At 39.9% G+C, this 26,530-nt stretch overlaps 1 protein-coding gene across 4 annotated transcripts; it reads left to right on the top strand.

Annotated features, from left to right (window-relative positions):
• The first annotated feature begins 1,248 nt into the window (after nt 1-1,248).
• On the top strand, nt 1,249-26,272 carry LOC144600096 (CXXC-type zinc finger protein 5-like). Of its 4 annotated transcripts, XR_013548079.1 has the most exons (5): nt 2,865-2,954; nt 3,063-3,124; nt 15,387-16,355; nt 18,959-19,089; nt 22,030-22,081. XR_013548079.1 is itself a non-coding variant. In XM_078411511.1 (3 exons), the coding sequence occupies exons 2-3, from the start codon at nt 15,570-15,572 to the stop codon at nt 22,072-22,074; spliced, it is 831 nt and encodes a 276-aa protein (XP_078267637.1). In that variant the 5' UTR covers nt 2,713-2,954; nt 15,387-15,569; the 3' UTR covers nt 22,075-26,272. The 4 variants fall into 4 exon arrangements, 1 of the variants encoding a protein (XP_078267637.1); XR_013548080.1 differs by lacking the exons at nt 2,865-2,954; nt 3,063-3,124 and adding an exon at nt 1,249-1,348; XR_013548078.1 differs by lacking the exon at nt 3,063-3,124 and having other exon boundaries at nt 2,713-2,954.
• Nucleotides 26,273-26,530: the final 258 nt, after the last annotated feature.

Genomic DNA, 26,530 nt, shown 5'->3' with positions numbered 1-26,530 from the left:
TAAAACTCTGGGTATGATCAGGTATATATTCGCAATTTGATCTTAAGACTCACCTGTATTTTCACAGGTGCTTTGGGCTAAAACATGACACTCATTTATGTTCAAAAATATTTACAATTGTATGAAAATAATCTTCCACAGAGGCTGTTAATGAACTGTGCAAAAGACGAGTCATGTCTAAAAAATAATGTCCAGGACAAATCATCAGCTGAAAAATCTACAACCCAAATCATAAACACTCCTGCACATTGAAATTGGCTTTCCCTGAATGGCACAACTTTGCACTACAGCTTGGAACTTCTGATGTTGCTTAGAACGTTCCAATGGTGTTTAAGTTTAATGAAGTCGTACTTTTCACAGATGATGATTATCCATAATCAGAGTTGTCCCACCTTGATCGTTCCTTCTGCTCCCTGCTCCTGTACAGCAGAAGCTTGAAAGCACACACCACCATACTCAGGAACATCTTCTTTCACTCTGTCAACTGCTCCCTTCACTTGCCAACTGCTCCCCCTCTGTGATTTCTCCTGCCCTCCTGCTCTACGACCACATTTTGACCCAGACTCGCTACCACAGCCACATCTGCTTTCTTGGGACTTGCCTGCGGCCTCCATCTTCTGCTCTGCTCTCCCTTCCTGTTATCAGGCTTGGTTGGTTAAATTCTTCCATAAGCACGCGTACTGTCCTATTCACCTCAACCTCATTGTGGACATAGGACTTTGTCTATGGAACTGATATGCTACAGTGCTGAGAACTATATTCTGCACTCTGTATCAACCCCTTTGTTCTATTTATTATATTTAAGTTTGACTTGATTGTATTTGCAGTCTGAAGAAGGATCTCGACCCGAAACGTTACCCATTCCTACTCTCCAGAGATGCTGCCTGTCCCACTGAGTTACTCCAGCATTTTGTGTCTACCTTCGATTTAAACCAGCATCTGCAGTTCTTTCCAACACATTGATTGTATTTACTGTACGTATAGTATATCAGATCTGTTTGGATGGCATGCAAAGCAAAGCTTTTCACTGTACCTCAGTACACACGACAATAATAAAACTAAACCTAATTGTTCATTTGTATGGCTGGAGAGCATCTGCAACTCTGATGAACATTTCTCATGGGCTTAACAAAGCTAAATCCTCAGTGTATGTACAAGATTTTCAGAGAATAGTTTGATGATGAATTTTCGTACATCTGTTGGAACACAGAATACAACTAAGTGCCCTGTAATCCACAGCAGCGGTAACAGCGTTGCTACTGGCAATTATTATATTATCAGCGCCATACTTATCTGAAGAGTTAGTAAAGTAGCAGCTTTGTGAAGTGTTGAATTCCCGCATATCAAGGTAATACTTGATCATATGTATCCATATCAAGTGCAACTAAAAGTGAATATTGTTAACCTGCTTCTCCAAAACTACCGCTCAGACGTCCATGTGAGAACAATTAGTCCCGCGCCCCCACCCAAGTACTCAATTGCTAAAATGATTATTATGGGAATGAAAAGAACCACTTGAACGTTTCCCCTCAAAGTCCTAGGAGTACATCCACTGGTAAGAATAGATTTCGAAAGGCACGGGTGTAATATTTTAAGTCAATGATAAAAGACCTTGTGTGGATCAAATCATTGAATTGATTGAAATCATTCAATCAGCGTTATGCTGCCGAAAACTGCCTTTTTTTTCTTTTTTTTTGACACATTAGCTTCAAGAAAGCAACATTTGAGAGAGTTATCAAGTCAGGGCGAAACAATATATTATACCGAAGTCTGAACCTATCAAAATTCAATAAAATAATTCAAAATTCAAAAAAGAAATCCGATGTTGTAATACTTTTTAAAAAAAATTAAACTACAATGGAAGTCAGTAAAAAAAAAACTTTAGTTGTCGCTTTACAGTCAGCAGTGCTAACGTTAAACATGATGCTTGAATAATTTTTTTCCACATTTGTGCGGGACCTAAGACTTTAAATGTGTGCTTAATTCCTCGCTTAAATCCAAACGTGCGGTTATTTCAGAGCTAACAATATAACAGAGCTTGAGGTTTTATTTTTAAAATAAACCACGCACACATTGTGTGCAACTGGAGTTAGCCCGGGGGGTGGGGGTGGGGGGTAGTATGGAGACCGAAGCGAGAATGCAGAGCGTGTCTCTGTGTGTGTGGTGGGGGGAGAGGAGAAAAGAAAGGTTTCGACAGTCCGGCTGCGAGGCGCGAGATTAAAGCAGCCAGTGGCTGTGTGTTGGTTGATGTGTTGTTTGCAGAAGCTCCAGCCCGATCGATACTCATTGATTGTCCCTGACGAGCTGCTCCACTTTCCAACCAATGTCAGCCTGTCTCCGGCTAGCCAGGATGGGGGAAAAAATGAAATTAAGGAAAATCTCTGCCGCCCTGGCGGTGTCGTTTCCACACACTTCACTTGGCAGTCTGCCAGACCAAGAAGCACACCGAAAAGATGGACTGTAGTCTGAAAGGGGGGGATCTGATATAGTGTCCCAATGCTTTTTTTTTTTTTTACCCAGAGCGTGAACTCGCACGTTTTAACGTGTTCCAAATACTGCAAGCGCTTCTGGAGAAATGCAGGCTGCTTCTCCGCCGAGACACCCCTATGGGGCTGTGTGTGTATTAAAACAAAATCTGGTCTTTTATTGTGAAACTTCTCGCAGTCGTTTCTGTACATCTCCACATTGCTACAAATTGGAGTGTCGCGTTTAAATGCGAACCCGGAACGAACGGTGCAAAATGCAGTTAGGAGATGCACGGGGTTATATGTCTTTTTTTTTCTCAGTTGAAAAAGGTTGAGCCATCGTTTCACCTAGTCAGATCCAGTTCGGTTTTTGTAGCGCGCTCCAAAAATCTATGAAATGTGTTTGCATGTACTTCCAGAGCGATCTGGGATGTAGAGGAAGGCTTGCAGGAATCGGAAGGTTGTAGCCCTCTCACTTTGTGTTATTCAGTGAGTTTTTGCAACACAGTTGCCGCGCGGCACAGTTTCGCACGGGATTGTCGTGGCCGCTTTGAAGTGTGATTGTGATCTGTGTCTCTGGGTTTGTTTGATCCTCAGTGCTGCAGCTCTCAGATACTGGCTGGACAGGCACATCCCTCCCTCCGTTGGATCTGCCTTTGGTAGGTGCGGGGGGGAAAGGAAAAAAAGGGCCTGTGTTTGCAAATATGCAGATGTTATACCGAAATCTTTAGCGTGCTGTGTGTAGTGGGGACGAGGCAAAGACAAAATATTGCAATTTTTTGGATGGCCGATGGGGATGGAAAGTAGTTGGTTTTGTGCCGATAGTGAATTATTGCCAATGTTGGTCGCTGTTAACATACGGGCTTCAGCTCATTGGTGCAAATTTTAAAAAAAAAAGAAAAACACACAAAAGTATTTGCTGTGAATTTGTATCACGGAAATAAGTCCATGCTGCCAACCGTGTAACTCGTGCAGTTCGTAAATTGGCCAAAGCATGTTTACAAATTTTAAGCAAAACGCGTGCATTTGCTTCTTTTGCACTTCCTTTAAAAAAAATCAATTTTACCCCTAACAGTTTATGGGGAGCTGTGTTTGCGAGTTCCAGGGTTTCCATGCAAACGAACCGCGTGCATTAATCAAGAAGTTATGGTTGTTATCTATCACATTATGTATCTGTGTTTTATTTTCTAAGCCATGTTCACCAGGGGAACCCCCCCCCCCCCCCCCACCCTTCCCCATAAAACTAGTATTTCTTAATTGTTGGACTTGCAGTTATGGTTCAATGCCACAGAATCCTTACATTAACGGACAGTTTACTAAATGGGACTAGCGCGTTGGATCAAAGCAGCGTTTTGTTTAGTGACTGTAGAAAACGTTAATGCACCTTTTAATGCACAATCATTTGGTGTGATTCAAGGTATTCCCGAAATTACAGTCGTGGTGATTATGGGAAGTTAAGCAGTATGAAAGACCAAAACAACATTTATGGAATAAGTGGAAGTAGAGTATAGAGATATTGTGGGTATTTGTGCTGTACCACAGAGTTCTTGATTGTATTCCATGGGTAGGAAGGGGGAGGATTCTGTCTGTGGCTTTTAAAGTCCCCGAATGACATCACCTATGTCTCAGAACAGTCGTTCGGGAAGCGATTGGCAAAATACTGATAGCTGCCAGGTAACGGAGTAGAAAATACAGGTGTGCATTAATTCATTTATTTTTCCCCATTATTTTTACATGGCAAAGGATACAGAAATATTCCACAAAATAATATTGTCCAAAACTGATATCCAGTGTCACCATGATATAAATGCATACTTTGGTCTGTAATATGATTAAATAGGTTACTTGATAATTAATCAGGGCATCAGATTTAACTGATTATTTTAATCACATCAAGGTATATTATATTTGTGACAAAGCATGCCGAAAATTTATCACTGATGGTCCACAGTGTTAGATCTCATAAATAAACTTTTTGAAAAGTACAGCATTTTGGAAACCTGCAATGAATGAGAGGTGGTTGGTTTGATTATCGGTTGATTATGATGGAACCCATTGAAGGGCTGCTTTGTGCTTACTTGGCTGTTACTAACTGCAGTAATAACAAGGGTAATATCACTAGCCTTCGTTTTTTGGAAACAAAAAGATAGCATTTGCATTCCTAATAATAAAACTTTAACATCTTTTGCAAAGGGCATGTGTGTGGATGCCAGGTGAGTGATTTTTGCAGGATTTCTGTCCTTGAATATTGCTCGGTTGCTGTGACTGCACAGGCATTTCTCCCAGTGGTGTGATTCATCTTGCATTGACCTCCACTACTGATTAGTAGTGTGTGTGTAGCAGAGGGAATGAAAGGAAAGCTGTTACTTTTCCTGCTTATTGCAAGATTCGCGGTTCATGATTCTGCTGGACCACTGCTAATATTGGATGTGAATTTTACCCTTTTGGTCACTCCCCTCCCACTTCCTATCAGCTGGGTGACCTGTCAGTATTTAGGTGACAAATGAAGGAGGCATATTTGAATGAGGTTTTGGAGGGCAGCTGAATTTCATGTGATCTGAGCTCAAAATGAGTAACTGCCTTAAGAGGAGAACAAATTGAAGATAGCATTTCATGAATTTTGTTATCTGTGAAAAGTGATTACACCTCAAATTTCCACACCTTCAAATAGTTCTGCCTCGCATTGGCTATCATCTAATGTACAGGAGTGTAAAAGGTATGTAACATTGAGGGAAAATATATCTCAAAGGTTAGCTGTCTCTTGAACATCCCATCTATTTTTCCTTTCCATTGTTTGCAACAAAAAGGAAAATTAGGTTGGGTTGCTCAAGAGAGTTCAATCTCCTGGCTATAACTTCTGGCTACAAAGTGTGAATGTTTCCCATTGTACTCAAATGAGCACACTTTTAGTACAGGCAAGAGAAATCATGCCTTGCCTTTTTAATATTAGGTTTATTATGTTGGACATAATGATGAAAAGCTCTTTCAAACTTTTTTTTTTTTAAATGTCTGCATCCATGAGTAATCTTTGGATGCTGAATAAGCTGTGGAGAGCTGCATTGTACTGTAGCTGCTGTAGTCCAGTGCGTGTTAAATGACTGTGGGAGTGCGATCCATGGAATGTGCTTTGGAAATGTGGGAGTTTAAGATTTAGAGAGCTATGCTCAAATAATGGCCAACTGAAGTGAGACATTTGGTGGGCTACTGTGCTCCAAATCAAATTTTAGGAGCAAAAGTTAAATTGGAATCAGCTGAAAATGTATTGTAATATCAGGAGATGAATGATTAATATATGTATGTACATATGCATGTTGTGTGTGTGTATGTGTGTGTATATATATATATATATATATAATGCAACTATGTTAATGCATTCTGTATATAAGTAATTAAACTGTAAATCTGCACTTTGCAGTGATCCCTTATTTATGTTTTGATTTTGCAGGGTATCTGCCTTTGTATACTGTTAGGGTTGCTGTGGCCACACAGACATCTTTTCCAGTAGCTGTTATTCATCTTGCATTGACCTCCACTACCTGGTTTGTCCTGCATGCAGCTAAATAATGCATTAGAAATAAAAGAGAGGTTCCTACCTCTTATGCTTTTGCAAGATTCACGGCTTCTGTTTCTCCACCTTTTATTGTTAAATCTGAATAAGGTTTTACACGTTCCTAACTACCTGAAGCCTTGTATGACAGGAGATGACTTTTATGCCCTTCTTAAGATCAGTATTTTTAGGGAAGTAAGAAATCAAAAAAGCTGTGTAGGCAGACTTGTATTAGAGATTATATTGTGGTTAAACCAGTATTGTGAAGTATTTTTGATAAGTCTGTGACTAAGAGTACATGAATGAAAGGAAACAACATATTTAATGGAAGATATGTTCAGTTTATAAATGATAGAATATGCATATCTTTCCCCAAATGTCTTCAGCTTGAGATACCTCCTGCCTTCTGCAACCGTTTCAGCAAGAAACCCTGCACAGTGCCAAAAGAAGCTGTGGAAGTTGGCTTTTTTTTAAACCTTGACCTTAGTTGAACCATTATCCATTTGTTGCAGAAACTTCATTTGTACCCCTTGATGTTCACATTCAATTTGAATTTAAATTTGATTACATATTGTTAAAATATGCCCTGTTTTTATTTTAAAGTGTTGACCAAAGTAATTATTTTGTTATAATGTTTAACTCGGTGCTTTTTGCTCAAACAATTTGCTAGATTGATAGATTCTTGATTAGTATGGGTGTCAAGGGTTATGGGGAGAAGGCAAGAGAATGGAATTGAGAGAAAAAGATAGATCAGCCACGATTGAATGGCAGAGTAGACTTTGTGGGCCAAATGGCCTCATTCTGCTCCTATCACTTGTGAACATGAACATTGCTTGGTTGCAGTGGAAAACTAAAAAGTTCTCCACTCAATGAATTTGGCAAACCAAATTTAGAAATGTCAACTTACCAACCCTCAGAAGCTTTGTCTGTTCTTTTGCTTTTCTGCCATGTCATACCAGGGGCTACTGTACAATGTATAGACTTCAGTGGAGGGGAATGCAAGGGCAATGGAAGAATACAGTGAGCAACTCTGGACCTTAAAGGCCCGGCTTTGCATTGCCTCTTCTTGGAATCTGGCCTAACAAATAGCGGCATAGGCAGTGGGTGAGCAGCAAAGGATGTAAGTATGAATGATGTCTTTCTAAGACAAAATAGTTGCTCAGGGAGCCAGTGCCGCTACCTTGGGCAGTGCCTCTTCAGTCCTATAATCTATTACAATACAGATCACTAGACTGCCTGGAGACCCTACAATCCCTTTACACCACAGCTTTGATGGCAGTAGCATGATCTTACTTGGCAGCCCTCTCTGCACCACTCAGACGTTAGGTGAAGACTGAAATAAAAGTTGTAATGTCAGCCGTGAGGCACTACTTCCTGGTTGGGCTCATGAGATTGCAAATGGAGTTGGCCAGCTCTTCCACGCAGTTTAATGAGAAAGCTGTAAGCTCACTCTGAACCCTGGGTCAGCTTGGTATCCAGCCCCTTCCAGCTTCCTGACATTGAAGACGGATGTTGTGGCAGTTTTGCCAGAGTACCAAGCATTCCATTGTACATTCCCTGTTGGCCTCCTTCCACAGGCTGCCTTATTAAACCCATCAACTGAATCCACTGTAACTATGTGTAACTTCACCCTCCACAATGGCAGAGCTGTAGAGCTATTTCCTCACAGCGCCAGAGTCCCGGGTTCAATCCTGACCTTGGGTGTTGTCTATGTGGAGTTTGCACGTTCTCACTGTGACTGGGTGGGTTTCCTCCCTCATTCGTCTGTGTTTTTAGGTTGATTAACCTGTGTAAATTGCCACTGGTGTATAGGGAGTGGATATGAAAGTGGGATAACATGGAACCAATGTAAAAGGGTGATCGAGGGTTAGCATGGGCTCAGAGGGTCAAAGGACCTGCTTCCATGCTGTATCTCTAAACTCCAGTGTTCTGGCACCCGTGCTGTTCTTGAACCCTATATTGACTATGAGCTATCATGTCCAATGACTCACCATGTGCAGATTTGCCTCTGCTGGTCTCAAAATTATACATGTCAGCATTTGTGCTGGAAGCAGACGATGGTTCATCTTGGTCATCAGTGACCTTTTCCTCATGTCCCTGGCCAAGTGGCGATGTTGGGCATCTGAAAGGAAAGGAACATGGGGGAGTGGGGAAGTTGAGGGAGGCAAGCCTGCACCAACCAGTTTACAAATTACAAACATGATTAGACATTCAGGTAGCAGAGAAGGAGGAGGATTTGGCAAGAGGATGTCATGATTAGGAGTCAGTAGGAGTCATTCCAGTGATAGCTGGCACCATCTCTTCCATGATAGTAAGGAATTGCAGACAAGCTTATTCACCTCTAGTTAGCTAATGTCTCCAGCTAATCTAGTATTGTTGAGTGTCACACAATATATCCAGATGATGTGGCTGCCATGATTGTGAAATATGAGACTTCATTCATAGGATTCTATGGTCATATGTATGAAACACAGTGCAGAAACGGACCATTCAACCCAACCTGTCCATTCTGGAGTTTATGCTCCAATTGAATCTCTTTCAACCCTTTCTTCATTAGTGTAATATTCTGTTCTCTTTTCTAGCACGCAACAAAAGCTTTCACTGTACCTTGGTAAACACAATACATAATAAACTAAACTCTCAATCCATTCTGTTTGTTTCTCCTCTGTTCCACCGTTTCTATGAAGGCCTCCAGTACAACACCAGAAAAGCGTGGAGTTTACGGTGTTGCCCAATGATTCAACAATTCTCAGCCCACATTTAGTGATAAAATCACAGAGGGGGAGCAGTGAGAGAGCATGTTGCTAAACTCTACCACATCTTGACGATGAGAGTTTAGTGATAAAATGACTGCTGGCACCTGCTTAACCTATAATTCATATCTCATTAAGAGATGCAGGCTAATTTACAAAGCTGGTGTTTATTATGATTCCAGCATCATTTTTCGAATGCCACTGAATTTGCATGAATTCAGTTTTTACCACCTTGATAATAACTCTAAGCTTTTGCGGAGCTATTTTACTTACAGATATTCCGCATTTAAAATATTCAAAGTTTGCCAATTGTAGGATTTTCGCTGATATTCCTTTAGTTTATTTTTTTTCAATCATTTGAATTTGTTAAAATGTAGAAAAAACCCGGCACCCAAGCTGAAAGTGGATCGATTGGTTTTGTACAATTTCTTATGTATGTTTCTGGAATGTAGACTTTTGCAGCATATATGTGGCCACCCAGACCTGTCTTCAACCAATACTTCCGACAAATTGCATGAAATCAGGAGTTGAACTTTTGCTTGATCTTCTCTTTATCATAGAAGAATATATGATTATGCAGGCTCAGATCCAAAGTTTTTGTGCCAATTTTTTACTCAGCTGCCAAATGATACAACTGAGGCATTTCCGTTAAGCATCTAGAAAAGAAACAATATTTTAAATCGGTATTGAACCATGCCTGCACAATAAAATTATGATTCTTTAAAAAATATATAGAACAGCATGATATGAATATGTTACGGTGGAATTATCAAACTTCTAGTATATAGACACATTGTGGAGTAACTCAGCAGGACAGACAGCATCTCTGGTTAGAAGGGATAGGTGACATTTTGGGTCAAGACCGGAAGAAGGGTCTTAACCCGAAACGTCATCCATTCCTTCTCTCCAGAGATATTGCCTGTTCTGCTGAGTTACTCCAGGATTTTGTGTCTATCTTTGGAGTAAACCAGCATCTCCTGTTCCTTCCTACACAAAGCTCTAGAATGTTCATGCTGATTTTTTTGTTCATTGTGGAAAATATTAGAGTGGAAGATAGACACAAAAAGCTGGAGTAACTCAGCAGGACAGGCAGCATCCCTGGAGAGAAGAAATGTGTGATGTTTCCGTTCAAGACCCTTCTCCTGAGTTAGTCCAGCTTTTTGTGTCCATCTTTGGTTCAAATCAGCATCTGCAGTTCCTTCCTACAGATATTAGAGCAGTCTTTATATTAATAATTAAGAAAATATTAAACCAACCGTGATGTGAAGTGGCAAATTCAGGAACACAAAAGTTAAATCAAAATACAAATTAGTTAGAAAACCATTCTTATTAGAGTGCATCTCAATAGGCAAGATGCATTTGTTAAAATCTGTGAAGGAGAAAACTTTTCAAAGTATTCCAAGTTCTAGCCAAGTAATGCGATTTAGCTTGCTTGACACAACTGTTTTTCCAGGTAAGATGGATTGAAAATTAGGCATAGTTCTCAAAAAACAGACTGTGAACATATATTTATTATTGGCTTTATTCTGGGTCTATCACATTGTATATGAACCGACTAAAGTACATGAAGCATCATTTTGCACATGATTAGTTTGTTAACTATGTTAAAACCTTTTGACCATCAACTGCTTAACGATTGCAGTACTATAGGCATGGCAATCCTGTAGTTTGACTGGAAGATGCCTGATTTTATAAATATTCCTCTGCAACTCTTTTAATCTTAGTCTTTTAACCCTGATTTAGCAATTTGAAAATAAAATCTAAGATAGCTGTCAGAAACATCTGCAACTCCAAGGCAATTTTCACAGAAATATGTTCATGTGGGAAAGAAAGTACACCTGAGTTTTTATTCAATTAATGTTACTTAAATATCGTAGATCTCTAAATTCTCAAAGAAAGGATTTGAATGATGAAGAGTTAAGTAATTTCAAGGAGGATTTTCTATAGGACAGATGGGATTCTAAGAAGAGACTTTGATGAAACTATTTCACTGCACGGATGAGATAAAGCCGACTCTGGCCTGTGATAATTTTTATTAACATCTCCTCACAATTAATTGTGGCAAGGTTTTCAACAATCCTACATGTCGTTAATATAATAAATTGTGATCAGTGGGGAACTTCTCAATATCACTCTTTCAGATCTTCTCAATATCATTCACCAGTCTGAAGAAGGGTCTCGACCCGAAACGTCACCCATTCCTTCTCTCCAGAGATGCTGCCCGTCCCGCTGAGTTACTCCAGCATTTTGTGTCTACCTTCAATTTAAACCAGCATCTGCAGTTCTTTCCTACACATCACACGTTGTCTCAAAGTCGGGCTATGATTATGCAGTAGACACAGGGAAGTATAGATATATCCTTTAGAAGTTTTATCCATGCTCATGTTTAATAAAACACAATTTATACAGCAGGTAAGGCAGGACACGTGGAGTGGGAGATGGAGCTTGTATTTCAGGTCAATGAACATTGTAAACCGTGCTTTAAGTTGCAAAGCGGTGGTTGGGGGGGCGGGGGCAGGGGTGGGGGGGTTGGAAAGAAACAGTGTGGTCTGGTGACAGTCAAGGGAAACAGTGGTAACAGTGCTGGCTGAGTCAGGGTGGAGAGAGTAAAAAGTAAGTTAACATTACAAGTTATGTTAACCCTTCATCAGAATTAGCTGTACCATGCACTTCTTTGGAAGAGCTTAAGAGACTAAAGACCAAAAGGTCAGAGTGAGATTGGGCTGCAAAATTAAAGAGACAAGCAACTGAATGTTTGGCATCATCCTCCTTGACTTAATGGAGGCGTTCTTTCAAAGCGCTCATCGAATGTAGAGGACAACACATCATGAGGACTGAACGCAATATTGCTGCTCCTTACTGCTTCATTGTAGAATTTAACCTTGCTGCAATTAATGGTGAGGAAATGTTGATAAAAATAATCACAGACCTGAGTTTTTATTCTGAGATCAGGTCAGCCTTATCTCAGCCATGCAGTGAAATAGTTTTGCTCCCAGTTTCCACCCTGCTTGCTCTTTCACCTGGTCTAAACCTGACGCTAGCCTTTTTATGACACCTTAGTGGGTAGCTTAGCAAGCAAATATTTATTACAAGCCCCAGGCTTTCACAACTATCCTGATTACATCATCACCCAACCCCCTCCCCTACTTTCTTTAAGGATTCCATTCTTCCACTGTTGCAGCCTCTGTCAAGTCTATGGCGATGAGAGCATTTGCCTCACCAATGTTTCAGAATTGTCCTTCATTTTTATTATCTACTAGAATAGTTGGGCCCATTCCGCCTAGGGTTTCCATTGTGAAAATCAAAAATAAATAGCTTATTTAAAAAAAATAAAATGAATCTCAACAAAATAAAGATCTTATGTAAAATAAAGAGGCCGAGATGGATCCGAGGTCTTTTCCAAAAATGGGCGAGAGTCTCCCGGGGCCATGGACGGCCGAGTGGGGGACAGGGATGGGGAGAGGGTGCCACTCACCTCGGCCCTGGGGTGCCAGCGCTGCAGTCAGAGCGAGCCATGGACCCAAAGCCTCTCCTGTATTGGTCTAGCACCCTCATCCCCCCCCCCACTCAATCCCCCTTACCCACTCTCCTCCCCCATATTCACCCACTCCATCCCCCCCCTACCCCACTCCCCCTCCCCCATTCCCCCATGTGATGCTGTTCCTTCTCCACCATCCAGCAACTCAAATACTTTCCACCTGAAGCAGCAATTCTTTTTACACTTCTTCCAATTTAGCGTACTGCAGAAATAAGGACCTGCGGATGCTGGTTTACCGAGGGGAAAGACACAAAATGCTGAAGTAACTCAGAGGGTCAAGTAGCATCCCTGAAGAACATGGATAGGTGACGTTTTAGCTCAGGGCCCTTCTTCAGACTGATTGCAGGGGTGAGAAAGAAAGCTGTAATAGGTGAATACAAGCGAAGGGTGATTTTGATGGACAGATGGTTGGACAAGGGCTGGAAATGAACGCACACAGGGTGGGAGACAAAAGGATTAGAGAGTTGTGAATTGTCAAATTAGCAGATTGACGATTGTGTAGCTGAGGGAAGGAATGAATGTAAGGGGAGGGGAGAGCTCGGTAGTGCATTTGGTTTCATACTGTGACTCGACATTGGATGAGTGTGCAAGAATGATTTTTTCGAGCCAGCACCGCCATTCATTGTGATCATGGCCGATCGTCCCCAATCAATAACCCGTGCCTACCTTCTCCCCATATCCCTTGATTCCACTAGTCCCTAGAGCTCTATCTAACTCTTGACTATATTTCTTGACTATATTAACTATATTTCTTGAGACGTTGTTCAAGGGATTATGATCCTTATTTTGGTACTTGAATCATTTGATGTTGATATTAAAAATAAACCTTGAATGGTAACTTATTTTTGCTCCTTCCTATTTTTGATCAAGTGTTAATGCCTTTTTCTTTTCCACAGATGCCGTCTGATCTACTGAGCATTTCCAGCATTTCTAGTTATTTTTATTTCGGATTTCTAGCATCTGCGGTTCTTTAATTTTCTTTTCAAAATAGAGGTTTGTTGATTAAGTCGGACAAGTGGGGGAACTCTAGACATCGTGGGCTTAGGATAAGGGATGAATCCCTTATAAATGAGATGAGCAGGAATTCCCTACTTTGAGAGTCTGTACTGAGAGAAGTAGATGCTGAGTCATTAACTATATCCTCGAGCTATATCCTGACCCGCTGAGTTACTCCAGCATTTTGTGATACCTTCGATTTGTACCAGCATCTGCAGTTATTTTCCTACACAACTATATTCTCAAGGCTGAGGTAGGAGCCTTTTTGGACCGCATTGGAATTGAGGTCAGTGGCATTGAGCAGAAAAGGGAGGTTGAAACCAAATATTTGCCGTGATCTTATGGAATGTGGAATAGGTTCATGAAACAGCATGACTCACTCCTACATGTAAGAAATAACTGCAGATGTTGGTTTAAATCAAAGGTAGACAAAAAAGGCTGGAGTAATTCAGCGGGACAGGCAACATCTCTGGAGAGAAGGAATGGGTGATGTTTCAGGTCAAGATCCTTCTTCACTGGCTCACTCCTACTCCTGTTTTTAGGTTATTATATTCTCTCATTGCTTGGAAAGTCAACTGTTTAAAAAATAATGGGGGGACAATTGAAGTTAGCGTGGCCACAAAATAGGTAACATTTGATCAGAAGACCTATGCACGCCTTGCCCAATTATGTTTTCCATTGACGTTAATTGGTGCATGAGAGCTGTCAGTCTGCTATCACCCATCAAAAGCTAAAAAGCAGCAGATACTGGAAACCTGAAATTAAAGAAATCTGGAAATACTGAGCAGGCAGTGAGCGTTACTGTTGCTGAATGTGTTGTGCCAACTCTCCAGTTTTTCTCCCAGAGTTTATTTTAATTTTCTGTTTTAAATTTGGGAACTTTTTAATTTACAAAGTGCAATGGCATTTACTTTTCAGTTAGAATGAGTTGATGTGGAGGAGGGGGGGGGGGGGGGGGGTGGGGGAGGAGGAGGAGGAGGAGTATCATAAATGAAAAATTATACATTCACGTTAGCAATCTTTGTCCAAAGTGTGTGTTCCTCCAGTTTTTACTGTGGTTGCTAGGCTGTATCCAGGCAGTCAGATGACCTGCTTCGTGATCTTCAACTACTAAGCCATGAATGTTGAAAATGACATTTCTAGGAATGTGTGTACCTTTCCTTTAAGACCATGTGGTCTTCGGAGAATAACCCAGTTCCCGGTAATATCCACATTACCACAGTCAAAATTGAGAAAGAGGGAATGGGTAAGATTATAACCTAATCCAATATAACTGGCTTTTTTCAAGATCACTGACTTTTCTTCTCTCAAGATCAATTTCTGTTAAGGACTAAAGATCTTTCAGGTAAAATACTGGGGTGAGAATTGTAGTGTTCAGTGTGCAAAGTGAGCTTTTTGAATTGAGCTTTGGTTCTGAAATCTGGCTCAGAATTTGAGAAACTGTTCAAAGCATATACTTTACAATGTTGTGCATTTAGTATATGCAATAGAAGACTATTTTAGATTTTAAGTGACTTATGATGATATCAAAATCCATGCATTTTGACTTTTGATATTTTGACCTATATGACTCTTAGTACAGGTGATCTAAGAGCTGAATCATTATGCCATTCACAAGTAGCTGAAGACAAATATTAATAATTATTCAGGATGAAGAAGTATATATTTTATTTTGAGGTGCCACAATAGTTACTCTGAGAAAACTGTATGAAATAAATGGTTGATTGCTTTCACAGAAATTAATTTAAATGTTTATTATTGGAGTTAAGAATTCAATTCCTCCCACTCTAGCAGTTGAGGTGCTTGATTTTTCTAAAGTAGTGTCACGTCATGCTTGTGGCAATCTGAGAAATTTTAATGCATAAACATCTCAAGAATTCACTGTGAAAGTTTAAAATGCCACATATCAGTTGTGTTACAAGTCTTTTCTTTACATTTGATTACACAATTGTGAAATGTTTGAAAACTGTTTTCTGTGAGCTTTTGTTTCACACCAGCAGTGGCATGACACACCATAAAAGTGATTTTAAGACTTCCAATAAAGGTAAGGCCAAAGTTAACTATTTCCTTGTTTCCTTTGTTTAAAGAGCCTGGTGATCCCTGGGGTATCTGCAGAAGGTGCCAAACAGGAGGTACGCAGACATTTCCAGATACCTTTGGAGCTGGTCGGGAATTGCAATAGTTTTCCAGCTCAGATTGGTAAGAAAGCTCGTTCGTAGAAACTTCACAATTTTTGGTTTGCGAAGAAAAAGAACACTGCAGAATCTTTAATGATGTCCAGTGCCAGCCAACTTACTGAGCAACAAATCACTCCGAACACAGAAAAGGATGTTCACAAGGACGATGAACTTACAGCTGATTTAGAAAAGCGGAGCAGGAGTGGTATAATAAATGAGCCAATAAACAAAGTTTTAAAGAAACCTCGTTCATCAACACGCTTTTCGACATTTGGCAGTAGTAGCTCAATGAACGGGCAACTGCAGAATGGAAGTATCTTAGTAAATGGAAAAGATTCAACAGTTCTTCAAAACAGTTCTACCTCAAAGCATAAAAGAGTCTCTCACATGCTAGACAAATCTGACCGATCACTGGAAAATTCATCAGAGGCACAGAGTGAAGTACACATCATTCCTTCTACAGATCTTCAAAAGCAGGTGGAACCTGAGCATATTTTCCTCTCCAGTGAACGAGAAGCTGGTATTTCTGACATGGAGGTCGTATCAGCAGCTGAAGCAATAAGTGGCCCTGTTGATTTGCCCTTCATGAGTGGCATTCCATTGAATCCAGGTGTTTTTATTATGACTCCTGCTGGGATATTCATGGCAGACAGTGCACTTCAGATGGCTGGTCTGGTAGAATATCCCTTGCAGAATGACCTTGCTTCAGCCATTCATTCTGGAAAAAAGAAGAGAAAGAGATGTGGCATGTGTGAACCCTGCAGAAGAAGATTAAATTGTGAGGAATGCAGTAGCTGTAGAAATCGTAAAACTGGCCACCAAATTTGCAAACTGCGAAAGTGTGAGGAGCTTAAAAAAAAACCCACAGCGGCATTGGAGGTAAGGATTGCTCTTGGTTTTCATTCAAATGACTTAAGGTTGACAAAAAGGTGAAATGATTCAAAAATGCAACCAATTTATGAGGAGAAATTATTTAAATATGACTAATGTACGAACCAGTGCATTTGCATGGTTATGCCTGAATGATTTTTACAGTCCTCTGCACATCAAGATTATATTATCATTTTATCCCCACTTCTGGCAATAACGTGGTTATAATATTGCACCTCTTAAGAAATACAAACTTCTGAAGAGAAAATTTAATCCCTTCATCTATTTGTGCATAAAAACACACAGTCCTTTTTCAGATTCTTTTTCAGCTGCTTTAAAGCTGCCATATATCGTTGATAATCTGGTCTATTAATTAACAATTATTGATCCACAGTTACACTGGATGTAGAAGAAAACTTCTGAATGTTTTGAAGTGATTCTTAAAAATGCATACGAGTATAATGCGTTGTTTTACTTTCAACACTACCCTTGGATGATTCGTGTTGCATAAGTAATCTATTTTATTAAGTTAGCTATGATTTTTAAAATAATACTATGATTTAAAGATTTGTATAATGGAAAGATTTGATGAAAGGCACAGTTGATATCTGATAATTGTGGCTTTTGTCAGTAATAGTGTAAAATTGAAATTCAAGGAATTTAATTATGTGCAAGTTGTTCCCCATATGTTTGGATTACTCCAGATTAGTTTTATAGTACTTTGTTTGAATGTGACATAAATCATGTATATACAGTAAAAAGCCATGCAGGCAACATCTATCATGATGACTCTGTATGTGTCATATCGCCTCGATTGCCATGTAAGTCATATGCCTGGACAGCTGAGATTGAATTTATCAAGTACTCAAGTGCGTGTAGTAATCAAGTCTATTAGTTAATACATTAAAATATTGGGAAACATAATAGAATTTCTCACATGCTGTCTCTTATTAGGAACAACTTAACTTTAAGGTTCAGTGGATATAGTCAACAGAATGGTGATTAATTCAATCTCTAATGTAGCCATATCATATCATATCATATATATACAGCGCGGAAACAGGCCTTTTCGGCCCACCAAGTCCGCGCCGCCCAGCGATCCCCGCACACTAACACTATTAACACTATCCTACACACGCTAGGGACAATTTTTACATTTACCCAGTCAATTAACCTACATACCTGTACGTCTTTGGAGTGTGGGAGGAAACCGAAGATCTCGGAGAAAACCCACGCAGGTCACGGGGAGAACGTACAAACTCCTTACAGTACAGCACCCGTAGTCAGGATCGAACCTGAGTCTCCGGCACTGCATTCGCTGTAAAGCAGCAACTCTACCGCTGCGCTACTGTGCCGCTACCATGGGCGTAGTCAAGGGCAGCTCTAGCTCCCAGGATCATGGAAACCTGAATTGTTTTGTATGCTATTTTGCATTTGAAATTCTTTTACATTTTTTAGGCTGATTTTTGGATGAATTGCACTGGAAATCAAGCAGGAGCTCTGCCCCAATGCTTGTCCAATGTTTCTCTCTGCTGTCGGGAATTTAGTGGGAGCTATGAGGTTACATAATGAGACTATATTTATCCAGATTATTTAAAAATTAAAGTTAAGCATTTTAAATGTTTTTGAGAGGCTAAGAGAGTGCGAATAAGGAAAACCTACTCTTGTAGCAGAGGTCAGCAATTAGATTGTATAGTAAATAAACATTATTTGAACATTTTCTAGTTGTTTGCTGATGCTACTTCATGAAACGAGGCTGTCTGGTTCATAATAGATTAGCTCTGTGGTACATTGTACAATGTCCGCATTTTTGATTTCTCATTTTGTATTCAAATATTGTGGTACTTGTAAGATGGTTATAAAAAGTTGGTAATGGCTTCTAAATCTTGTGCCCATTGGATTCAGACAAATAGGTGTATTAAAGAACAATGAAAACTATGGTTGTAAGGCATACTATAAAGCATGTGATGAAGTGAATGAATCTTATTAATAGCATTTTCTAATATGGTCTGCACCATTTGTAAAGAAATAGAATTTCTGCAATCAAATTGTCTAAAATAATTTTTCAGTAGCCCTACTTAGAAAATAGCTTCCTTTCAATTATTCCTCCCTGTAAACTATAAATGAGCAGAATTCTAGGCTAGATAAGTTGGAAATGCTCATTTCTAATTTTCCTTGGTAGTTATTTTGGAACCTGTGGCACAGCTAGTAGAGCTGCTGCCTTACAGTCCCAGTGATCCAGGTTCATTCCTGACCTTGGGTGTTATCTGCGTGAAGTTTGCTTGTTCTCCATGTGACTGTGTAGTTTCCCTCCTGGTGCTCTGGTTTCCTCTCCCATCGTACAGATGTACAGAGTGGTAGGTTAAATGGCCAATGTAAATTGCCCCAAATAGGTGTATTAAAGAATACACCTATTCTTTAAGAGAGTGAATAAAGGTGAGTGGCAGAATTTAGGGGGAGCTGATGGGAGTGTGGGGAGAATTTTTTTTTTTTTTAAGTGGGATGAACCTAGAACCATTGTAAATGGGTGGTTGATAGCGTGGACTCAGTGGGCTGAAGGGCCTGTTTCCGTGCTGTGGGGCTCTATGACTCTGTGACTTTATGTTCTTCAGGCCATCTTCTTTAGTGCTAGAGCACCATTGCCTAACTTTACCAGTGGATGATTGTGTGAAGAGATGGGAAACGTTCTGAATTTAATTCTAGCTAAGTGCTGAGCCGGTTGACCCTGGTGAAGATGCTACAGGTAACTCCACCCTCCTTGGGGAGCATCAAGCTGCTTTTGGGATTTCATGTGGGCCGATAGTGAGTGATATCAGCGTCACTGTTGGTGTGGGTACTTGTCATGATTGAATGGCTCACTAGCAGTCACCACTAAAGCCCCTGCACAAATAATCGTCTCTCTTGATCAGGCTGTAAAGGTCAAATGGCAATCTGCACACATGACGGCCTGAGGGGTTGGGGAACAAATTATCCAGGGTAACAGAAATAGGCAGTCTTGAGTACTTGCCTGGAGGCATCTTCAGCATCCTGGGATCTGTTATTATATTAAACCTTTACCAGCTGATACTAAATAAACGATTCAATTACATATTGTGGAACTTGTGATGTGCTTACCAAAATACCGTCAGTGTTGTGGCACGGTTAGAAATCTAACAGGATTATGGCTGTTAATTATATCCGTACCGTTTTAAAGCTGCAGTCGGAATGAAAACTTAGGATGTTTATGATACAATAAGTAAACTTCAGTTGCATTAAGAGCTTTTCTGCATAGCTAATTTTGTGAAGTTAGTACACCACAGTAGGCTGCTCCAGGAAGTATTTTGGGCTGAAAATTGTTCTCTGGTCCTTTAACGAAGGACAATTTTCCCTTCAGGCTTGAATGTGGTCAGCTGCATCCATTTGCAGATAGATGCTGCAGCATGAATGAATTAATTGCAGAATATTTTTCATATCACATTGGACACAGTTCACTGAGTATCTACCAGAGCTTTTTAAATGATCACTTTGAGATCACTGCATTTCTGGATCCGTCTCTGTGTCTGATTTTAGACTCCATTTCATTTTGCAGCATGCCGATAATCTGGAATCAGATCTCTGGTCCAATTCATCCTTGACAAAGAGGGAGAAACAGGCCAATCTATTTCACCGTAGAGTTTACAGATGACTATTGATATCCATTACTCTCTGCTGTTGTCTGAGCGAATCTGCTTATTAAGGCAATTTAAGGCCAGAGTGCCAAGATTCTGGCTGTGTCCTTGAGGAAATGGTATCAGTATCATCCACAGTGATCTATAACAGTGCTTTTACATTTTTCGAATGGTATATTTAGGCAAATATTACGATTGCAAACTATTTAGTTCTGGAGTTATTGCCCTTCATGAAGGTAAATCTCATTTATCAATGTACCATTTGTCTCCTATGAAGGGATTATTTTCTTAGGCTATCTCTCTAGCATGTAGAATTTAAGTCCAGAGGGCACCTCATTAGAAGAAAAGAATGGATTACTCATTATCATCACACTTTATGTCAAATGAAGGTCTGTTAAATATTTGCTCGATATTTCTGAGTGAATTACATCTTTATAGAATATAAGTATGTTGGATAGTTGGACAATGCATTCAGTATTCTTCATAAGGAGCTAAATCACTTGTTGAATCCAATCTTTACTATACAAGTATGATGCTGATTGTAACAAAGGCAAGTTGCAATGGCTGCTCCCAGTGGGCAGTGTTGTGCTGAGGTAACCAAACTACTGTTGTCAGGACAGTTCATTTTACCTGCACTCTTGAAGATTATGCATAAACTTGTATGTAAATGGCATAGCGGTAGAACTGTTGCCTTACCGTGCCAGAGACCACGTTTCGATCCTGACTACGGGCGCTTGTCTGTACGGAGTTGGTATGTTCTCACCGTGACCGTGTGTGTTTTCTCCAAGATCTTCGGTTTCCTCCCCTGCTCCAAAAACATACAGGTTTTTAGGTGAATGGCCTTGGTATAAATGTAAAATTGTTTCTTGTATGTGTAGAGTAGTGTTAATGTGCGGGGATCGCTGGTCGGTGCAGACTCAGTGGGCTGAAGGGCCTGTTTCCGCACTGTATCTTTAAACTAAACTAAACTATACATTGATGTTTTATTATTGGGTCAGAGAGGGTCCTCAGCTGATATATATCTGCAACAACGGACACTACTGACATCTTATGTGAAGAAGTAGTACTTTGACAAGGTACTATGGAACAGTGCTCTTTTCTGACATAAGGCAAAGCCTCCTAAGAAGAAAAGAGAAATTCAAGAGACTCTGGATAAACTTGAATGTTCAAAATAAAGATTGTTTCCATGTGCAGCCACATTTTCTGAATGGTAATAACTCGAAATAGTGTTACTGAGCTGTATTTGTCAATATCCACTCTAAACTCTGGAGTTTTGAAATAATGATTGCATATCAATGAAGAGTAAGTCACAGGGAATGCTGCTCTATAGAAGCTGCCCACTTTAAACAAATGATGACCAAGTAGATACGATAGTTTTAAACTGTAATTGTGAAGGAGGCAAGGTTAGCATCACCAAACATTACATCTGAATGTATTTAAGAGATGATCATTATAAAGTGAATCCTTTCTGAATCAGCTAATGATGGAGGCCAAAGAACCTTTTTGTGTAGTCTGACTTTAGAATGCAAGTTGGAAAAGTGAAGTGATACCAAATATGTTCTGTGAAAAATGAGTTTTTTTTGCCTAAACTGGAGTGAGTGCATCTTCTGTATTGATTTGTTTTTATTTTATAAAATCGGGTAGCTATTGGGGGAAGTAGCATGGTCTCGCTGTGCAGCCTGTAGTTTATTTGAGTTAATCAATTGCAGGTTTACTGCAGTGCTTTGCTGTGCAGCACTGTGCATGTAGTGTAAGAAAATAACTGCAGATGCTGGTACAAATCGAAGGTATTTATTCACAAAATGCTGGAGTAACGCAGCATTTCAGGAGAGAAGGAATGGGCGACGTTTCGGGTCGAGACCCTTCTTCTGAACGTCTCGACCTGAAACGTCGCCCATTCCTTCTCTCCTGAGATGCTGCCTGGCCTGCTGAGTTACTCCAGCATTTTGTGAATAAATACCTTCGCACTGTGCATGTAGATTTATGACAGTTTATTTCTCATGGTAGATAATTATTTCCCTCTTTTCTGATTGCAGAAAGTGATTCTTCCTTCAGGAGCAGCATTTCGATGGTTCCAGTAGATGTGAGCACACAATTCCCAGAGTTGTGTCATTAAGTGCAATGTGTCTGCTTGCTTGTATTGTCTCAGGCAAACATTGTCGGCTGAAGTAAATGGACGCACCCTGTGTTTTCTTAGAACCAAAACTTTTTCTGCAACTTTCATTCCAATTTTTATGGAGGTGAATTTTATGTTGTAAGAATAAATATCTTTAGTCATTGTACAATGTGTCAGTGCTATTACAACAAATCTGTAAAATACAGTACCAAGACGAATTGGGCAGAGTATGGACAATCAGATTTTATTTGTATTTGATGTTGATGTCTGTTATGTATGTTGGAAGATGCTAGGAGTGTTTAGGAAGTTAATTTTACAGATATCTTTTAAGACTAGTTGACTGAACACACTGTTCTAGACATAGCACAACGGTTCAATTACATGCCTTTTTCCAATCTACCTTTCTTCTATATTTTAATGCATATTTCCACAATAGTCATTGGGTTAGTCATTGAATAATGACACCTCTTGACATTGGAAAATTGAATACATAAGTAGGCACTAGAATATAATTTTTATTATTTTGTTTGTAAACGTTTTTGTAAATTTCTGAATTAACATCACTGAATTAACATGTGGTGGTCCTCCACCACTAGTTTTCATGTAAAATCACCAGCTTCACACCAATTGCATGGTGCATTTTGTAATGATTTGGCTGTTCTTGGGCTGTTTTGTGTAGAAAATCAGTGTTTCTTTTGTGTGTTAAATTTCATTTTCTGGGGCTGATAGCCTTGCATGTGGCACTTGCTGACCTTTATGATGAGAGGACTGATTTCTGGAAATGGTGTCCAGGGAGGTTAGCTTTTTACACTCCAGCAAATGTTTCATTGCTTCTTCTACAAAAGTTCACAACATAGTTCTTCTAGTTGGTCACAAGAAAGAGTCAGTGTCCCAATTGGCTTTCCTTGGTTGATAACAGTAATCTTTTGTTTCTATAATCTCCTCATTAGGGCAGTGTAGTGCAGGCAGTGCTGTTGTCTGACCACGCCAGTGACCTGGGTTTGATCCTGACCTCGGGTGCTGGATGTGTGGAGTTTGCACAATCTATTTTTAATTGCACAGGTTTCCACCTGGTACTCCATTTTCCCCCCCAAACCCTAAAAATGTCTTGGATAATTGGTTATAGTATACCCTCGCAATAACAGACCACGGGGGTGGGAAGATGGTGTCTGTTATTGCCGATTGTCCGCTATAACCAAGTGAGGGGGTAAAATTTAACCCAAGGACGTACGGGAAGAAATATGGTATGCGGGGTGGGGGGGTTTAAACAAGTGGGAATTCGCAGGTTGAGGAGACCCCAGCCCCACACCTGATGCACCAGGGATGGGCTCGGTACTCACGCCACCTTCATGCTGCTCGCTCTCCCCGCTCCCACAACTGGAAGCTCGTGCCACGTGGCTCCAGCTTGTTAGGTAACTGGCGGAAGTGTAGGGGGCGGAGCAGCGGGAGGCTCAATCTGCTGTAACCGAAATCCGCTACATCGCGGTCCGTTATTGTGAGGGTTTCCTGTATTATTCATTATTTGCAGTAGAGGTGAATGGTTGGGGGAATTGGGCCTGTTAATGAGTGAGAGATTGTGGTACAGTGTAATAAGTGGGATAATTAGATTGAAGGGATTGCTCGGTGGGCTGGCATGGGCTGAATGGTTCCTTTCGATATCAGAAGGAAACGTGTGTAATAGGAAAAATATGAGAATCAAAAAAGCATGTAACTTCATTGGTGATGCATACCACAGACGTTCCTCAAGGATGACTAGGAAGCTGAGATGCAGGTGCACCCCATCTTATAGAAGATCTGACTTACAGAAATGCAACTCTACACCAAATTCCCCCCAGAGAACTTTCAATACCTACCGACAAACAATGTCTCTGTGAAAACAAGCTTGCCAATTGCATTCAATCGCGGATGTTGGTTGTAGATTCTACAAAGTTCAAAATAACATTGAATAATTTATGCTGAAAATATCTGTAAATGCAAAAGTCCAAGTGTTTAAACTGGTTTGATTCACGGGAAATGCATTGTTGGGATTTGATAGCCTCTGCTGGCACTTTTTGCTCCTTTTTGACCGGCTACAAAGGAGTGAACTTCTGCTGTTATTTTTGTCACCCGCTCGTTTTCCCTTACTGAGAATTAGTTCCATTCCGATTTGCAGATAAATTGGTTGGCGGAGAGTTTTCGGGAACAGAACCCTAACCTAGCCATAGAGTGCCTGTACTTGGAAAAAGAAGAGCAGGCAGTCTTCAGTAAACAAGTAATTTTACAGCCAAGTGAATAGTATTTTGATGATTAAAACAGCAAGTAATAGCATTTATAGTTATATAACTGTTTGGAGAGGAGAACAGCATTTAAATTTTTGATTTCCAGTACTTTAAAACAATTAATACACATTTTAATGCGCTGAGTATCAACAACTTAATTGCACCTCACCAAATTAAGCACTGAGGTCCTAATGTATTAATAATGCTATCCACATAAAAGTGGGTCATTAAATAATTGGCATAAGAATGAATCTTAAAACAGATTGAAGCTGTGTTCCACATTATTGTGTTATATTCAGCATGACTTAAACTGCTGTTGCCAATGCTCCTTCCGGGGTAAATTCAGAGTCAGCTTCCCACCCGACACCAGCAGAAAATGGAACAAGAGGCCATATAAAGATTGTGTAATCTCGCACTGCTTCTCTTGATATCACATGAACTGAACTCCACGAAGGGTGCTTTATACACACGCTCTACCACAGTGTAAACATTTAGACGAAAGCCTGCTCCCCTCTCCACTTTCCTGACACTTAAGTTACCAGCCATTGTCACAGAGCATCAGATCTGAATGTATTCAGGCAGACACTGAGCTCTGGTTTGGATAGAGCAGTTGAATTTACAAGCAGGATGAAGCTAAACAATGTCAACAGGAAGTATGAAACAGCAGCATATATGATGTAAGCACCTCTTTTTAGAGCATGCATTTCCTATATTTAAAGAGCCAATTTCTTTGAGAAAGCACTGATGTCAGTATCTTGTGTTTAACACACGTGGTTTTTGGGGTGGAGGGGATGGGGGGTTGAATAATGGGAATGGAAATCTTGGGAAGTAGGTCACATCAGGCAGAAGCAAATAGAATGAGAAAGAAAATGGTGGGGTGGGCAGCCAGTTGGCTGCTTGTTATCATTTGTTTAGTGCTACCACACAGGAAAAATCTACAACCTCTGTAGAATTCACCATTGTTCAGTATGTTTGAAGCAAAGAAAGATTGCTGGCTGATAGTCATCCCAAATAGCTGCTAATTTGAACGTGGAAATTAGTTTGGGCAAGAACCAAGGTGTCGTGGTCACTGTTAACCAATGATAATCACAATTATTGTTGATCTGCCTTATCCAAAATAACTGCTGTGTTTTAATTAGTTATGCGTTTTGAATAAAAATAATGGTGAAACCTGTTTCTTTCCCCTGAAGCATACGTTTTAGAGACCTTGATAAATTAGAGGAAAAGTAATGGCTGTGACAATTCATGATTTCTTGGGGAATATTCTTCTGAGTAAATGTTGGTTCAAGGTCAATCATATGATAATATATAGGAATTTTCTGTTATAAACTGGGTTCATGCTACTTTGAAATTATATTTAAAGCCTTTTGGTTCTCTTTCTCAGCATGAGCACTGATGTTTTTTTTCTCTCTGTTAATGCTTTCCTGATCTTGTGAAAGAGCAATGTATATGATTTGCCATGAAACACATAAAATATATGGATATCATTTTTCTCGTTATGTAATTCATTTCAGGGTTGTAAACTGGTCTTAAGATTTGGTATGTTCAAAGCGAAAACAGCAAAAGAAAATGGAACAAAATATATGCATCAGCAATATGGTGTCTTGTCTGTAGCGATTCTGTATACAAATAAAATAAGTACTGTAAAATTTAGTAAGCTTCTCATATCTGATCATTTAAAGTTGTAAGGTTGAATTCAGTGGTCAAAATACTTGAGTGGAATATCAGGAGTCATAACAAGTCCAATGCTAACAATAAATGCAAGCGACTGGTGAGTTCACTTTGAGCTGATGTGTCTGTAAAATAAGCTCTCATTTCTGCCTATTAGTGATCTTGTTAAGGTTATCAGAACTCAGGGGAACAACATTAGCAGGACGATGATGATTGAGGGTTTGTCCTTCATAAGGCACACATTATTATTTGCAATTCCGTGAATCTTCCATTAAAGCTTTATTATTAAACAAAAATCTGCAAATTTGTAACAAGCTGTTCTAATTTCAACGGGTGAAGGCTGTGCATGTTGACATTAGTCTCTGTCATTTTATTGCAACAAAAATAATGTTCTGTGTTGGTTAAAGGACATTAGCAGAACACAGCTAAAGGGAAGTGGGTGGCAGCAGGGAAGAGAAGGCAAGTGCTTGCTATAGCACTCCTTATGAGGGA

The sequence above is a fragment of the Rhinoraja longicauda genome, chromosome 14 (genome assembly GCF_053455715.1).
Source record: "Rhinoraja longicauda isolate Sanriku21f chromosome 14, sRhiLon1.1, whole genome shotgun sequence".
NCBI lineage: Eukaryota > Metazoa > Chordata > Chondrichthyes > Rajiformes > Arhynchobatidae > Rhinoraja > Rhinoraja longicauda.
This window is presented reverse-complemented; position numbering and strand designations above follow the sequence as displayed.

Excerpts from the sequence above, each read along its gene's own strand:
- LOC144600096 (XM_078411511.1), top strand. The coding sequence starts at position 15,570 with ATGATGTCCAGTGCCAGCCAACTTACTGAGCAACAAATCACTCCGAAC. Across the intron at positions 16,356-22,029 it reads AACCCACAGCGGCATTGGAG|AAAGTGATTCTTCCTTCAGG; the intron begins GTAAGGATTGCT and ends TTCTGATTGCAG.